The 17532-nt window shown below is 38.3% G+C and overlaps 1 protein-coding gene across 1 annotated transcript in view; it reads right to left on the bottom strand.

The window, feature by feature from the left end:
- Positions 1-17532, bottom strand: part of LOC124612894 (centrosomal protein of 290 kDa-like) — a 220283-nt gene that overhangs the window by 43816 nt on the left and 158935 nt on the right. The window contains exons 19-24 of the mRNA XM_047141357.1: positions 16586-16725; positions 8785-8950; positions 4573-4753; positions 3443-3596; positions 2676-2822; positions 464-640 (exon numbers count right to left, since the gene is read on the bottom strand). Coding sequence (XP_046997313.1) covers positions 464-640; positions 2676-2822; positions 3443-3596; positions 4573-4753; positions 8785-8950; positions 16586-16725 — 965 coding nt within the window. The remainder of the gene's footprint in view (positions 1-463; positions 641-2675; positions 2823-3442; positions 3597-4572; positions 4754-8784; positions 8951-16585; positions 16726-17532) is intronic.

The following is a 17532-nucleotide window of genomic DNA, read 5'->3' as shown; positions in this document are numbered from 1 at the left end:
AGTATGCAGTTACTCCAAATCAGGAACAGCAGAGCGATCACTGCAATTTGCAGTTGCAGTCCAGTCAGAGTGTAGATGCAGGTACTGCAGATACCAGGAAGAATGCTGTAGGTCTGAAGTAAGATGGACAGTGGGAAAGATAGTGTTCAGTGGCGAGAAGGCCATGGGCATTGGGGATGTTGATGTAGAGAGAAGTGACATTAATAGCTGGAAATAGGATGTTGGGTGGAATTTTAGAGCTCTGGTAGAGGAAATGATTAGTGGCTGGGACCTTGTCCAGTCCATGACACTGCACATGACTGTTGTTATTGTGATGGAGAGAGGTGTTACCAAGCTGTAACGGTAAAAGTGACTGATATGTTGTTTGATAAGCTTATTTCATGCAAACTATTTGGATGTGCATTCTTAAGATATAGCAGTTCCTTTCAGCAAAGCAATGTAAATTGCGTTGTTAATTACATACCTCTATCGTCTGCACTGATTTGCTTTCTAATGTTTTTGCACAAACATTCATTTCTGATTGATATTCTGTGGGTGTCTCTGGGAACTGTGTTGCTATTTCAGGCTTCTCTTTTTCTGCATTGGATGGGTCTTCTGTTAAGCTTTCTTTCAGGTCCTTTAGTTGTTGCTGCAAAGTCTCCTGTGGTAGATTTCACAGTATTCCCACAATCAGTTGAAAGATATTTACAATAACAGTTACAGCTAGTGTAAAAGAATAAATAACATTGTTTATACAGCTTATACTATTTTACTGATGAACTCACATGTTTCACAAATTTGGAACTATCACAATTAATTCACTCCTGTACAAAGTGTTAAAGAAAATGTATGGCACAAAACAGCTCAAACTTATCATAGAAATGTAAATGATAACTATGCAAATGTGGAAAACTTATGAAGATTGCAATTAATATTTTTTCTATTTTTCACAATAAGTCACTGCTGTTGAATTCTTGTTGACCAGTGTTTTGGAACTTCATTCTATGATGAATTTCCTCCCCAGAGCCACAAATTCAGCTCTTTCTACATAAATTCTTAACAATAGCAATAATTTTGTGTACCAAACAGCTGCAGACTGATACCAATGATTTCTCACCCTGTACTGTTTCCACGTCTTTGACCCAGATATGTGAGGTTAAATTGTCTATTTTAAATAGATCCATTTACTACAACTTTTTTCTCACTTTTAATAGATGAAAATGCTGCAGATACCAGCTGATTTTGTTTGCATATCAGTTTGACATTGCTTGGTAACTGCAAGATTTTTCCCCTATCTCCATTTTAATGATTTGTGAACTGTATGTGAAAGTCAGAAAAAGATATCAAGAATCGTTGAGGTAAGTGGTGAAAACCTGTCTTAGGAGAAAAGTAGCATTTTAATAATTTTCATCAAATTTAGGGTTCGTTATGCAGTTATCCGGTACAAAGAATCTGCTGAGTTATACAATGACAATAGTTCATTAAAATTAAAAGTGTATTGAATACATTCACTTATGCATGCCTTTCTGATAGCAAACCGCCTTCATAGAAAAGGTTGCTAATGCATGCCTGTTTCGTGGTCCTCAGCGAGTAGGTTAATCAGGCCAAAACATTTTCATCATTAATATTAGGCCAATAGTGGGCAGACAGGTGGTAATGTATCTACAGCTCCTGATCACCAGATTTTGTGTCAGTGTTCTAGTTAAAGCCAAATCTCTCTACAATGCCTCACAAAATGATGGCATATGACACTATTGACAGTGATTCACTAATTAGATGGAGACACTGAGCTCAGCAGTCTCCTTGATACTGTTCAAGATGCGTAGGTTACATGCTGGCAACACAATTCTCTTTCTATTCATCAACAACAACATAAACATGAAACTAAAAACTCTACACGTGCTTAGCACAGTCTCCTGCATTGGACAGACAAATTGTGTGTGAGGGAGGAAAGCCTTTCCAATCAGGTGTGTTTATTTTTGTTTGTTCCCGAAACTTGTGATCACTGATGCTGTGGCGCACTTCATGTAGCACATGAAACATGTATGACACAAGGATATCCACCTGAGGCGGGGACGCCAGAGACTGATGTTCAAAAGGCTCACTGACAATTATAACAGCCAAGATGATATGTTATCTATTATTAATATACCCTGACTGTAAAACTGCGCCAATAAAATTAAATTTTGGGTTACAAAGGGTACACAAATGTGGTGAAAAAACATGGTATCTGGAAGAGAGGATATTTTACAATAAAAATGAGACATCAGTTCCTTATATGAATTGTGATGTCATTGTAACATCACAATGCTTGACAACTTCAAATGACTATTATAAAAATTTCTCAATTTCTGGTGGCCACTAAAACACTTTCTCATCATTGACTTATTTAATGTGAATGTTCCCCTTTACCTCAAGTAACAGATGTTTCTTGATCATCCAGGACATGATCAATTATCATGTATTAGAAATTTTTTTTTGTACTCAAACTGGAGATTCAGCGAATTGTTGTGTATACATATCTTAACTGAGGGCATGGACAACAGTAAGTAATGTACTTATGTAAAACAACACAAATGTTAATGCATCTTTTGAGCTAAGTGTTAACACAATATCCATTTGACAAAATAATATTTATGAACAAGCCACCAACTTCACTACCAAAAGAAAGCTAAATACTTAAAATATTATCGTACCTCAGTTGCCTTCCATTCCTTCTGAGCATCCACTAATTCATTTTTTAAACATTCTTTCTCTTTTTCCAGTGACATAATGACTTGTCTTTGATTTACTAAATTATTTTCCAGATCCATGCATTGCTTTTCCAGGTCATTATTCCTTGTCTGGAGAAAACCAAACATCAAATGTTATCAAAAATTAACAAAAGGTACTAACACATAAAAAGTCATTTATTAGTAAATTACTACTCAAACAATCACTATAAAACATTTGAATTAGTTGCAAGAAGAACTGATTGAAGGTGAAGAAGAAACACTTACTTTTTGTCACTTACATTTCATAGTTTTAAGTTGACACTCATTTAAATTACCTGTCACTGAAATGCTATCAAAGAGAAGTACATAATGGACAAAATTATTTTAGACTTGTTCAGGTAGAATTAAAGGCTAATATCTGAATTTGGAAAACTAAGAGAGCCTAAACTGTCCTGGGATGATTTTCTGCTTTAACATAATATAACAAATGGATTTGTCTAAATCTCAAAGGCTTAACAGCCAAGTCATTAGTAACAAAAGTCAGGGTGTCAAACGAGGAGAAAGAGGTGGAGATGGAGGCAGAGGTAGTGGAGGTGGAGGTGGAGGTGGAGGTGGAGGTGGAGGAGGAGGAGGAGGAGGAGGAGGATGAAGATGTCGTTGATTAAAGAAAACAAAAGAAGAGAAACCTGATACATTCAGTGAGACCAGAAATTATGAGATTCACAGAAAATATGAAAAAAATGCAATACCTGAAGAATCTCCATATCAGGGAGACGTTTTCGTGGTAAAGGAACTGGCATACTGTGGACAGGAACAGCTGGTTCTGAGACCCGTTCCTCATTCTTGCCTGTTTCTGAATTTGACAGACAGCTGTGCAAATTCTCAATTATTTGGTTTAACACCCTAAAAATAAAACCATTTAGACAGAATAATAAAAATATGATATGAGAAGTCACATTTCATTATAAAATTTTGCTCAAACAATGAACTCCCATGTCCATGTCCCTTCTTAATCCATGGCTCGCATTACCACTAAAAAAAAGACGCTTGGTGATAAAATACCTCCAAAATTAGTTAGTGCTAAAAATGATGTTACATAATGTGATGAATATAGTACACACAGAATGAAGTGGGCTCAAATGAAAAACGTTAACAGAAAAGAATGAATTTGTGCATACATGAAGTAAATGCTACAAAAACAGTAAAATCTCTAAAAGATGTATCAACTTCAAATATTTGTACATTTGGTGAGAAAAGTATCTGAACTTAAAAAGAAAAATAAAGGCAAGCAACAGACTACCTGTTATTGCCATTCTGTTCATAACAGAGGTAAGTCAAAGAAAACTTCAACAAAATGCAGCAGCAGCAACAATAATAGCCAAAACTTGAGTGATATGAGCTTTAAAAGTGATTGAAAAATATTGCATCACCTGTACTTTTTTAAGATATATGTTGTTTTTTTCCTTTGTCTATTTTGTTTTTACTGCTCTTAAAAAAGTAGAATTTGTATCTGCTGGACCCAATTCAAGAGTAAATGAAAGTATCCTATGGTTCAAACATTGCAAAAGTCAATCAAAGTATTTATGACACGGTCATTCTGAATCATAGTTGTTCTAATTGGTTACAACAAAGCTTTTTCCTGTTAATTAATGACAGGTCTAATTTCAATGATGAATTCTTCTCGGGTTATCAGCCAAGAAGAATTCATTATTGGAATACGGCGAGAAAGACTGCAATCGCATTTAGGTCTAATTTCAGTTCATCCTTTCAAGTGCAAACAACAGTGTATAGTTTCACACTAAGCACAATTAAAATACTAGAATAGTGCATTACAAATGTGCTTCATGAAAGTGAAGATCATCCCATACAAAAACATTACCTGCACCTTGAGTTAAGCTCATCTCTTACTTTGGATAAACTCTCTTCTTTCTCATGTAACTGAGATTGATTTGCCACAATTACTAACTGTAATTTGACTATCTCATTCTTCTGCTGCTGAATTATATTTTCATATGACTTTTCTTTTTGTTGTGTTGCCAGAAGCTCTTGCCCCAGCTTTGCTGGAAAATTTATCACCCAGTGTTATGCAATGCAGGAGTAGGGTAAAACAAATCTTGTTTCTTATATTTGTTATCATAATATTTTCTATCCAACTGAAATAAGATGGAGTTAAAAGAGAGTATACCATCAAGTAATACCATTACAATTAAGGCTCATACAAGTCACCATAGCAATGAAAATATAACATGCAGTTAGATTTTACTGTTACAATTAAAAGGATCATGATAATGTTTTGTCACCACCAAATATGAGGAAAGTGAAACTGTGTGTGTTTACCTATTGACGACATGTTAGAATGAAAGCTGTCTGTGTAGCAAGAAACTTTTGGATCCATCAGTTAAATAGCTGCATACAAAAGCAGAAGAGGAAAATTTGGATTTAAGGAGAAGTATATAATAAAGAAACTATGGTTACTGTAAAAAGTTGAAAACCATGAAAGAAAGAACATAATTTGGAAAAATAAGGCACAAAAAAGGGCAAATGATTAACCAATTTACAGAAGAAACTGAAAAGAAGCTCGGTTGTGCCAAAAATGTAACATGACAGAAGTTCTAGAAAGGAGGAAGCATTATGATTTAATCTATCAAGAAGGTAGACTTCATGCAGAACAATTCTAAAGCAATATGGACAGTAGAAGACAGTTACAGCAAGGAAATTGCCATCACTGAAGAGGACAAGGACTTTCCAATCTGGATGAAATACGTAGAGATAGATATTAAAGAAACAAGACATGGAAAAGCTGGAGATGAAACGAAATCCCAATAGAGTTTATCAAAAGTTATAAGTGTAGGGAAACTGGAACTGTTGCACTTAAGCAACATCACTTATGTGAAGGGACACTGACTTCATTATTTCACCAAGATTGTGACAGTGCCAATCCTAAAGAAAAGCAATGCTTATAATATAGAACTATTGCTTTGTATCTCATGTCCCCAAAATTCTGTTATGAATTTCTAAATACAACCTACAGTCAAAACTTAAAGAGAGCTGAAAACTGAAAAGTTTGCAGCCAGAAAAGGAAATGGGACATAGGATGTGATTGTTGTGTTAAGAAACTCTGCAGTCAGGGGTCTATAAAATTTATTTGATAGAGTAAAATGGATAAAGGTTCTGGAGACACTAGAGAAGTTTGGCATTGACTGGTAACAGAGAAAGTTAATAAGATTTGTATGTAGTACAGCAAGTAAACATAAGAACTGGAGAAGAAATGAAAGAAGTAATTAAAATTGGCTGGAGTGCAAATCAAGAATGTAGTTCATCACACTTCTTGCTCATCATGTGCCTATAAAAATAATATGTATATGTGTTCAGAATGGAGGAGGAGTATCAGTAAATGGAAGGAAGATGATGTGCATTACAGTTATGGATGATACGATATAATTTGCTTAAGGTGGGTGATAAGACAACCTGCAGTACTTTCAAAGAATTGAAAAAACACCTGTGAACAAATATGATATGAATCATAAAATGTAGGCTTTCGTGGCCAGAATCTTCATTAGTTAAAACTTCCAAGCTAAGAGGCCATGGTCGATCTGTAAAACTTCTTCTTCCTGACATTTTGCTGCCAACTGCGGGCAACATCTTCCGAGGTGAGTCGACAACTGGCTGCCAGACTATGGAGGTCCTGTTTATATAGAGCGCATAGAGGCCACCAACATATGTCATGTGTGGCCGACCGTAAATCTATCTCTAACATCATTATTCTTGATCGAAGGGAATTGACTGTCACATCACTGGTGCAAAGTCGACTACCATATCTTGTCTAACTTTAAGCCTCCCTCTTTTCCCTTAAAATTATACTGGTGTTTCTGAATCTCTATAGCTTCTCTACACATACAAGCATAACAATGTGATGTTCTGACTAGCATACTCGTTTCACTAAATTTGATTTCATGATCACTGTCTTTAAAATGTTCCGCTACAGCTAATTTGTTGGTATGTCCTAGTCGACAGTTCTTTTTGTGTTCGGTTAAGCGAGTGTTGACACTTCTTTTCATTGTTCCAATATAAACCTTCCCACAGGTACACGGAATTTTATACACCTCAGGAGTTGCTAAGGGGTGTTGTGGGTCTTTCGCCAATCTTAAAACACTCACTCACTAACCTTCTTGGTGGGTCTAAAGATTGTTTCAACTTGAAACTTGGCCATAACTTTCGCAATATGGCCCATAATATTGCAAATAATTGGAAGAAAAACTTTTCCAGCTGACAGTTGTTGTTGCTGAATGTTGTTAGACACTTTTCTTCTGGGATGAAGTGCTCAATCTATCTCGTTGTCAGTGCTTCCAATTTTCTTAAAAGCCGTTCACAAATGATTTAGTTCATTTTGCGAATAAACTGGCTCACAAATCTTATTAGCTCTGTTCACCAATGTTTTAATGAGACCTCTCTTCTGCCTGGGATGATGGTTCGAATCCTTATGGAGGCAACGGTCAGTGTGTGTATCTTTTCTATACACTTTATGCCCTAGACTCCCATCCGCCTATTTAATTACTGATCCATCCAAAAAATTTAGTTGTCCATTGCTCTCTTTCTCCATAGTAAATTGTATCTCTGGATTAATATTATTTAGGTGCACTAAGAAAACATACTATTCCTCTTCACCGTGATTCCATTCCACAAAAGTGTCATCCACATACCGATATCACTTCACAGGTTTTTTACTGGCAGACTGCAGCACCTGCGGTTCAAAAGATTCCATGAGTAGATTAGCAACAGCTAGACTCAGAGAGCTGCCCATGGCCACTCCTTCGGTTTGTCCATAAAACTCATATTGGAAGTTTACCCTCCTAGATTATATGGACTACTGAAGATACATTAGACTGATGTCAAAATGAGACCGATAACGAGTGCTATTGGATCATCTACTCAAGAGTTCATTCAATGCATCTATCTACTCCATGCTCATTATACCTTTCAATTTATTTAGTTTCCTGCATGATCTGTTGTGGTCTCTGCAATTTTTGTTTTCTGGGATAGACTATGTGATCAGAATTATCTGACTCTTTTTATTATTATTTTCTCCTTAGTCACTTTACTACAATCATAAGTAGTGCCGCAAGTAGATAATAATTCTAATCATAATGAAAAAGCGTGTGACAGAACAAATATTGCTCTCACAGTTTCATTTAGATACTACCCCTACAGTGGTGGGTAGCACTTCTGGGTCTGTTGCATCTCATTCCAATGAACAGTGGTCTCATTAAGATCTAAGTGCAAACTGAGCAATTTAAAAGGAGTTAAGTATCACATAGACGACCTAATGGCTTGTGAATTTATGTTGTTTGTATATACGACAGAATCTGTCAGCCTGATGGATAAGCAAACACTTTATGTATTGGCCACTTGATAACACATGCTGAGAGCCAAGAGTCACAAAATGATACCTGCACATGTTAGTATGGGGTGCTGCAGGTTCCTTATTCAGACACATATTGTGTATTGTCTGCCGTATTGTTAGAAAGCTAACAGATTTGACAAGAAGGACAATATTATAAGTACATGGGCAACATTAAATAGCCCCAGGATGTGAAGAAAATATAATTCAAGGAGGAAGGTGAATATGACAAATTTAGTTTAATAATAATACTCGCAGCTCAGAAGTCATTATGTGCAGACGTATCCCTAGCAAACATCACAAACAGTTCACTTAATTAAAACAGACCAAAGGAGTACATTTATTTATTTTAAATATGCATGTAATGGATAGATATAAACATTGGCAAGAAGGTTAAGAAAATCATGACCCGCAAATAAGTTTGGCATTTGAAAAAGGAATTTTTATATTTTCTCTAGAGGCAATGATTTTGTTTGCTTGCATGTGGCTCTCATTGTGACACAAAGTGGTTTATTATTATGGAAAAATTATGGTCCAATGGACAACAAACATCACAGTGTCTAAAATGATTATTCTCCAATATACCATTTGTCACTATTTTTGTAAAACTCAGTATTTATATTGACATCTTTATCCTCCACTATTGCCTTTCCGCTTTATTTCCTTTCTACTTTCTCCTACTATTATACTCACCAATTTCTGCCTTATCATCACTATCTGATTGGAGTTTTGAAATCAGTTGCTTCAATGCACTGAAACAATCTCTGTCAAGTTTCTCGGTAAATTTTTGCTTCTTTATTTCACATTCTGCCATTTCAAATCCTTCCAGCAGTTTTTGTTTCTCCATTTCCAAAGTTACCTGAAAACGCATTTTATACTTAGTAGTGTCAGATTAAACATTATAAAATCATTTTTTCAATTGTACAAACAGGCTGATAGTTTATAACGAATTAACATGTAATATTATATACGTGCAGTAAAAGTGCACTTCACTTCTTATCCTTCTGATGTTTCATGTCTAAAAACATCCTTATATTTATCTGAAGATCTTGATGGCTACTGACTTCCTGCTGGTAATGAATAAGAGATATGGCTGTTTATTTAAGGATCTTTAAGGAAACAGTGAGTGCTGCACAATAGTTTAAGAAGACTGATCTACTGTCAATGAACGGTTGCTTGTTGATTCTTCACTAAGAAAAATCAAGAAATATGTTTCCATTTAATTGCAGTGGCACTGTGAAGGTGAATTGCGATGTTACTTGTTTTAGTTGTGTAAATGAAGATGGCAGACTCAGAGCTATGGAAGTATTTTTCAGATGATATTAGGAATTGGCAGCTAATTTAGCTAATGGTACCTTGGTACAGATTTCTGTGGAATATAAAACTGCAGCCACTCTTTGAGAGAAAGCACTAGTCACCCTGGTCTAATGTACAGGTAGCAGAATTACCTCATAAAATTTCTTCCCTGCATTACTTATATGTGTGTGCTGTAAGTTTCTAGCACAATCCACTATTTGAAGAAAACGGTCTTCTCCATGATAAGCAATGAGAATTCCAAATCATTTGATCATCTGGATCCCAGACTGCAAAAATGATTTCCCAAAAACCATAGATCAATATAACACATCTTTTTGAATTAGTGAAACACTTTTTTATTTCACACAGAATTTCTGTATACTGAATACATTCCTATTAGATTATTTGTTTAGTTTTGTGAGTGGATTAAATATATCTAGATGGGCTGGGCTAAATGCAAGGCTATATCCTCAACAGAAATTCTTATGCTGGCATATAGGAAAGTTTAGATACGCCACAGGTTAACAGACAGTACTGTTATCGTGCTGTTATGAAGTGGGTCAAAACTACATAACATATTCAACAGAATAGAAGATCTCTCCTAGTCTATCATTATCTGGCAACCAATTTTTTTCTACCTCATACCATTTTTATGTTTGAAGTTTACCAACATGTTACATGTGTCAATTTAAAAGACCCAGGTAGAAGAGCATGAATGTGTTCATGTGTGTAATGCAGAACAAAGTGATAATGCTTCTTCCTCAGTCTTATCCCAGATACATTTATGCAATCAATGTCAATAGGCATCTGCAGAGGGGGGACGAGAGGGTTGGCGCGCATGCGCACCCACCCACCCACACACACACACACACACACACACACACAGAGAGAGAGAGAGAGAGAGAGAGAGAGAGAGAGAGACAAGTCCACCTCACCTCTAATATTGTATGTCTGCGGCTAAACATCTCTTCTGTTTGGTGAAGAGTAACTTATCCTTGTGTAGATGTTTATATTCTGTACTGTATGCAGGGCTGTCCCCTCCATATTTTGGTCACCACACTAACATGATTTGCAGGCCAGATATGGCCCTGCATCACCAAGGACACTGTTTGTACATAGAAGTCATGGTACTGTGTACAATAAAGCTGCCAGCAACCACCACAGTATCTGAGGGCACCAACCTCGCCAATAGGTAGAGTGCCAGTCACGACAGAAAGCACTGCAGGCAGGGCACTGTCTCCCTACATGTCATCACTTGTCCTCACAACGCCACACGGATATACTTCCACAGGGCTATTTAGACTATCAGGCTATGTTGGGGAGTTACATCCCCAGGCTTCATGCTGGCCTCACCAGCAGCTCACCAGTGGAGTCACTGCCTTTGGCAGGAGCACCTGTCTCTAACACTTTTCAGGACCACAACCTGCCACTGCCAGGTGCCACGACACGCCACACATCACACCAGCAACTATTGTCATCTGAGCTATCGCCTCTGACAACTGTCAATATCCGACCTCTCAGAAATACTGTTGTCCCTCCAGCAGCTACGTAGTTTGACCCATCATCTCGGACAACTGTGCATGTACTGTCACCTCAAGGACATACTACAAGCACCCGGTTGGATCCTAATGTCAATTAACCTCAGCTCCTCCTGCTCTGCCGTCTGTCATGACTTGTGAGCTTCACTGTGTAGGTACATTTCAAGTAACATCGAGGAGAGGCACTTCTGTTTGTACTTCAGTTGTATGGACATAATTCACAGACTTTGTATTTGATTTATGTTTTCCATACCAATAATAATGAGTTGTTAATGGAAAGTGTGTGTCTCGCTTTAGTCAGTTGCACCACTTGGCATAGGACACATTAATAATGGTGACAAGTCTGTTTCTCACATGTGGTAAAAGTGCATTTTGAAATTGTTTTCTCTTCTCTCATCCATCATACATCAGAAATAGTGATGAGGTAAAAAGCTTTCATGTTTCAGTATTCTTCAGGTCTGTTATAGTATCTTGATGTGTAATAATCCATTTTGACAGAGCAGGTTTCCTTTTTAAGTTTGTTCAAATGGATATCACCCAAGTAGATTTTTGCTAGTGTGCTAATTCATTTTGGTGGCAAAGTATTTTCATGCTTCTTGTGTTATCACAGTTTGAAGGCAGTAGCTGTAGTCACATTCCATGATTCTTACTGTGGGGAATGTTTCTCAGTCTATCCAAGTTAGTGACACAAGTTTCTTAGATGTTGTCTTCTTTTTCTGGGTAATTCAGGTGGTTTGTTCACGTGTTGTACAAGTGTGAATTCTCTAAATTGATGCTGCTGGTCTGACATGTTCTCAGACACTGAAGGCTCAGGTTTCAGGTCACTGGCAGTCTATTTTTGTGTAAGGTTTGAGTGTCATTTTGTTGTTTCAGGTCTGTCCCATCATCAGAGCTGCCTTTGTCTCAAGTTGTTCAGTTACAGGTGCAGAAAATTCAGAAACTGCTGCAGCTCACTCAGGTTTTGGCTACTACAGCCACATGTCAGTATGCCGCTCCCACATCTACGCAAACTTTTTGGGTGTTTGACTGTCAGAAGGAGGGGCAACTTATTAGTGGGACAGTTTTATGTGGATTTTTGTTGGACTATTCCCTCCAGCTGAGCAGTGCACATACCTCATTCACGGTTAATGTTGGACAGTCTTCCCCAAGGTGTTTGAGTGAGCTTGTTCATGAACAGTGTCTGGGCTCGGCATCCAGAGGTTTCATTTGGGGAGCAAGTTGGGTCACCTTAAGTCAAGTTTTATGCAGTGTTGTTGTGTGGTGCAGCCCTAGATTTTGTGTTCACAGAGTTCTATAGTGGCAGTTCTGCCATTCTCAGATCAGACCTTGCCTGTGGTGCCTTTGGACACTGACTATCTCATCATTGGCATCTGTCCTGTCAGCACCGGCCCTGTCACGACCAGCCCTCAAGTTGTCACAGGTCCTGTCACAGCCAGCCCTTTCACAGCAGGCCCTCCTGTTGGTGCAAGCCCTCCCCTAGGCCACACCCCTGTCATCAACAATATCAGTCCAGTTGTCAGTCTTGATGTTGTTGGCCCTTTCATGGCCAGCACTCCCACGCATGTCGGCGGCAACATCAGCCTTTTCGTCAGTCCAGATGTCATTGGACCTGTCACAGCCAGCCCTCTTGTCTTTGCCAAGTCTGTTGGTGATTATGTCAGTCAGTTCACCAGTCCTGTCAGTGCCAGCTCTTTCTTGGGCAACCTCCAAAGTTGTCACTCAGCCTGTCAGCAATCACGTCTGTCCAATCGTCAGTCCACACATCACCAGCCCTGTCTCAGCTGACTCACTGGTGTCACTGCAGCTGTACCAGCAGTTGCTCCTATAGTTGCTGCTGGCCCAGCTGCCAGTCTCACCATTCTTGCTGATACCATCAATCCTGTCATGTATCCTTCCGGGCCTTTGGTTGTGCCTTCATGGAAATTTTGCCGCAAGCCCCACCTATGCCCAGTCTTCCCTCTATTGCATGCAGAGGCCAGTTACCAGTCCCCGATGGAAACTCAACGTGTTTGTTCTATTGGGATCATTTTTTGCTTTAATTAGTAATTCAGTTCAGTATATTCATGTGCCTTGTCTGAGCTTTTGGAAGTTATTAATCAGTGCTTATGAGTTTCTCTTGTCTTGTGTATCGGATGTCATTGGTCCTGCACTCCATCCTCTGCAGTCTTGTGCAGTCTTACTCAAGTGTCCATGCCATGTCTAGGCTTATTTTTATGCATAGTGTTTCAGTTCTATTCAAAGCTATTGGTGTGAAAGGTTGTGCTATAATACTTAGAATTGTACTGGTTAGTTCTCGGGCACATGATTACACACTGGCTGACTGTGTTGTTGCTTTGTGCAAGTTGTTTTGTACTACCAGTGCTGGCAGCTGTGTTATTGCCTCCTTCCTTGGGTATGGCACTTCTTTAAGACAGTTGTCCCACTTGTTTTTAAGGGTGGTGGGATGTGGTGTATGCAGGGGGCACCACCACACAAATGTGTAAGCTTCATGGGCCAGGTATGGCACCTGTCTCACCACAGACATTATTTATAAACAGAAGTCATGGTACTGTGTACAGTCAAGCCACCAGCAACTGCCACATCATGCAGGGGCACCATCCTCACCGACAGGCAGCGTGCCTGTTGGGACTTAGTGTGCTATAGGCAGGACACTACTTCCCTTTGCTCCGTTATGTGCCCTCACAGGGCCACGAATGTACCCTTCCCTGGAGATTATTAAGACTGCCTGCCACTGAACCATGCTGAGGAGGTATGTACCTGGTCTTCACACTGGCCATACCAGCAGCTCACTGTACAGAGCCATCATCTTCACCTTGAGCACCTGTCACTGACTATATGCAGGACTGTCATCTGTCACTCCCGGGTGCCATGCCACACCGCACATCTTCCCACCATAGCGGTCAACGTATGAGCCGTCGCCTCTGACAACTGCCAACACTCAATGTCCTGAAAATACGGTCATCCCTTTGGAAGCTATTGTCATCTGAGCCATCATCTCCAACAACTATTAGCACCTGACATCCCAGAAGTACCATCATCTCAAGGACATTTTCCCAGTGCCAGGTTGGATAATAATGACAATCATCTTCAGTTTCCCCTGCTCCACTGCCTGCCACGAACTATAGGGTTCATTTTTAAGGTGCATCTAAGGCAATGTCTAGGAAAGACAGTTTTGTTTGTACTTCAGTTCTGTGGACATTCATCTATGGTCTTTGTATTCAAGTTCTTTTTTCTGTATCGATAATAAACAGTTTTATTGCAATGTGTATATCTCACTTTAGCCAATCACGCCACCTGGCAAAGGACACTTCACATTCCATCTTCCTTTGATTCATTTTTCCTTGTGATATGCTTCCACTCTATACACCAAGTTATTTGTCTTTTGTTGCTATGTGTGTATTTATTTTCTTTTTTCAGTTCTGTCCCTTTCCATTCCCTATCTTTGCTTCACTTGTCTAACTTCTCTTTACATTATCTGGTAACCTACCTGTAACACAGCTCATTGTCACAACTAGCTTTGCGATGATGAACATGTCGCCTGTTCATGAAGCTACGGGTTGGACATTTACAATTTTGTATTGACAACGTATTTCTGATCAAAATTCACTTTGTGGAATAGATGGAATCTATTACAGAGAAACATTTTGATATTTACTTGAAAACACTTCTGCTTTCTGCAGACATTGTATTTATGTGGGTAGACTGTTGAACAGCTATTTAACTCACTTCTTCCTACACCAACATTAGACTCATTATATGCTAGTGTATGCCATCTTCCTTCTCGCATTGCACTTGTGACTTTTTCAATAATGCCCAAACATATACAGATTTTTGATAGTAAATTTATTCAGCAAATAAATGTTCTGCAAGTGGTGATTAATATTCCCTACTGACTAACCAGATGCATACAATATATACATGCATGAAGCACACACATACCTCTATAATGTCTTTGGAGAAAATCAGAATTCACACAATGAATACTTTTTGTGATTGTCTGTTAACTCAGCTAGTAGTTTTTACGGAAGTCTGGATCAAGTGCAGTGATAAATTGGACAATGTCATAATGTAGCTGCCAGTTTCTGGATTCCAGAGGTCTTATCTTTTGCAGCAAGGAGATCAAGAAGAAATTTTTCATAGTGCTATTTTGCCACTGCTGGTCTTATTGGTGTGTATTTGATATATACAATTCCAAAACTTTCAAGGAAGACATCAACCACCACTTTGAGATTTAACAGGTCACTTTTTTTTTTCTTTTTCATGCTGGAGACAAGAAATGCTTCCACTGTGATGACTGTGCTCTTGAGAAAATGCAATTAACCATCAGCTGTTTGTTATACACATATTGTCCACTGGTTTTGGTCATGCATATTCCATGTTCATTATGGACTCATATAACATCAAAGTTGAAACTTCCTGGCAGATTAAAACTGTGTGCCCAACCAAGACTCGAACTCGGGCACACAGTTTTAATCTGCCAGGAAGTTTCATATCAGTGCACACTCCACTGCAGAGTGAAAATCTCATTCTGGAAACATCAAAGTTACCATAATGAAAGCCCACAATCAATCGTACAGTGCAGCACTTACAATAGTAACACAGCATGACAGTGATTAATACACTGTGATGCAGTACTCCTACTACAGGTGCTGCACTTAACTATTGATTGTGGACTTCCATTGTACTCCAACCGGTAGACTCATATGTTTATAATAAACAGCTGATGGATAATAAACATTTTCTCAAGTACTTAATGGCTGTTGATTGTCACTTAACCAAAACTTTAATGATTATGCTCCTGTTTCACGATCATATGTATATACCCAAGACTCATATCCAGTTATGACAGTGTTATAAACTCAAGATCATAGATGGTAGTGTCCAGCATATCTTATGAAATCTCATTACAGAGAACATTCAGTTCCACTTTGATGATGGCTTGGGCACAAATTTTATGTGGCTTACATTCAAATTCTTCTGTAAAATTCAATGTCAAAATCTTTACTGAACACAATCGTTTCAGTTATCTTCATTGTCATCAAACAAATATTTCCAGTTACCCGATTTTGCACATTCTTAAACATCAGCTGCACTATGATCAGTTTGTGGCCTCAGAGAAGACTGCGTAACAGTTTATGTAAACTGGAGATGGAGAGTTAGAAAGGAAAGGAAGGGGAAGGAACTGATGAGATCAGCTGCATCGAGACGTTATTCAGAAGCAACGGTGATGAATGAAAATGTGTGCCAGACTGGAACTTGAACCCGTGACCTCCTGCTTACTGGGCAGTTGCATTAATCATTGCGCCACCCAGACATGGTATTTATTGCAAATGCATGGACTACCTCGGAAAACTCTCTGGCTGAGTCACATCCCCACCCAGCATCACCTATCCGCAGTCCCCATCGTGTCCTGTATGCCTGCTAATTTCAGATTCCTACTTTGGTGACCGAACGAAAATTTCCATCTGCACTGAAGCTTGTGGGTTCATTGCCAACTGAGCCAAATCAATTATATGAAAGTATAGAGTCTGTTCTTTCAGACACATCTGAAAGAACAGACACCATGCATCCACATACTTAACAATTGTTGAAATTAATGAGTGGGACAGGATTAATAACATGATGAAATAACAACAAAAAGTTTTATTTAAATTACTTACTATCTTATACTCAACATCCTCTTTTTTCTTCTGTAATTGTTCATACTCCTCACGGCTTACACAATGGAGCAGTTTGCCTCGAAGATAATCACATTCAGTTTCTAGTAGCTGGATTCTGTTGTTTACAATTGCTGAATCACCTGTGGAAGGAAAAGATGACGCGAAAAAACATTATACAGTCAACTTCTTATTGTTAACAGATGAAGGGGTAAATTAACACATTAAGTTAACATTTTCAGTTGACCAGTTCACGCCGTAGGAATGCAACAAATTCAAAATGACCGATTTTTTATCATATGATCAAAAGAAGTCTCACTAAACACTAAAAGCTGCCTCCTTTTATAATGGGTGTTAGGGACACAAATATAGTTGTTCAAACAGTGTTCAGCATTCAGAAACAATTACTATCAACATCTAACTGCCTAATATTCTTTCTTAAACAGAATCTATAACACTTTATCACGCTGCTCCATCCATCTGTGATCTATGGTCTGTTATGGAGAAGAATGCTCTTTATCTATGTGCATGTGAAGGTTTCCACAGCATGTCATTGCAGTAAATCTTTACAAATTAGTAACCAATTCAATCCACATAGTGTCCACAACATATCAGCTTCTGCCAAACTGGTGTTATATCATATTCCATGCCTTTATATATGAGGATTTAAATCACATAACAATTCAGCTTCCCATCACTTCTCCTGGTGGCAGCTCAACTCATTATCTATTATTTTAACAGGGGGTTACCAGCTGATTCAGCTGACCAAGAACAGTTAAACTCATTGAATACTATGGGTTTCAGAGATATTTGCATGCCACTGTATTTACCTATTTACATTAAATGTAGGTCTGCAGCGTCTTGCTGTTTAGATCTAGTGTTGCTACCCAGTCTTAAATCCTATAGCAAAAGTATTAAATCTTACAGCAAAAGTAATAAAAACAGTGGGA

The sequence above is a fragment of the Schistocerca americana genome, chromosome 1 (assembly GCF_021461395.2).
Source record: "Schistocerca americana isolate TAMUIC-IGC-003095 chromosome 1, iqSchAmer2.1, whole genome shotgun sequence".
NCBI lineage: Eukaryota > Metazoa > Arthropoda > Insecta > Orthoptera > Acrididae > Schistocerca > Schistocerca americana.
The sequence above is the reverse complement of the archived record's forward strand: the minus strand, read 5'-3'. Positions and strand labels throughout refer to the sequence as shown.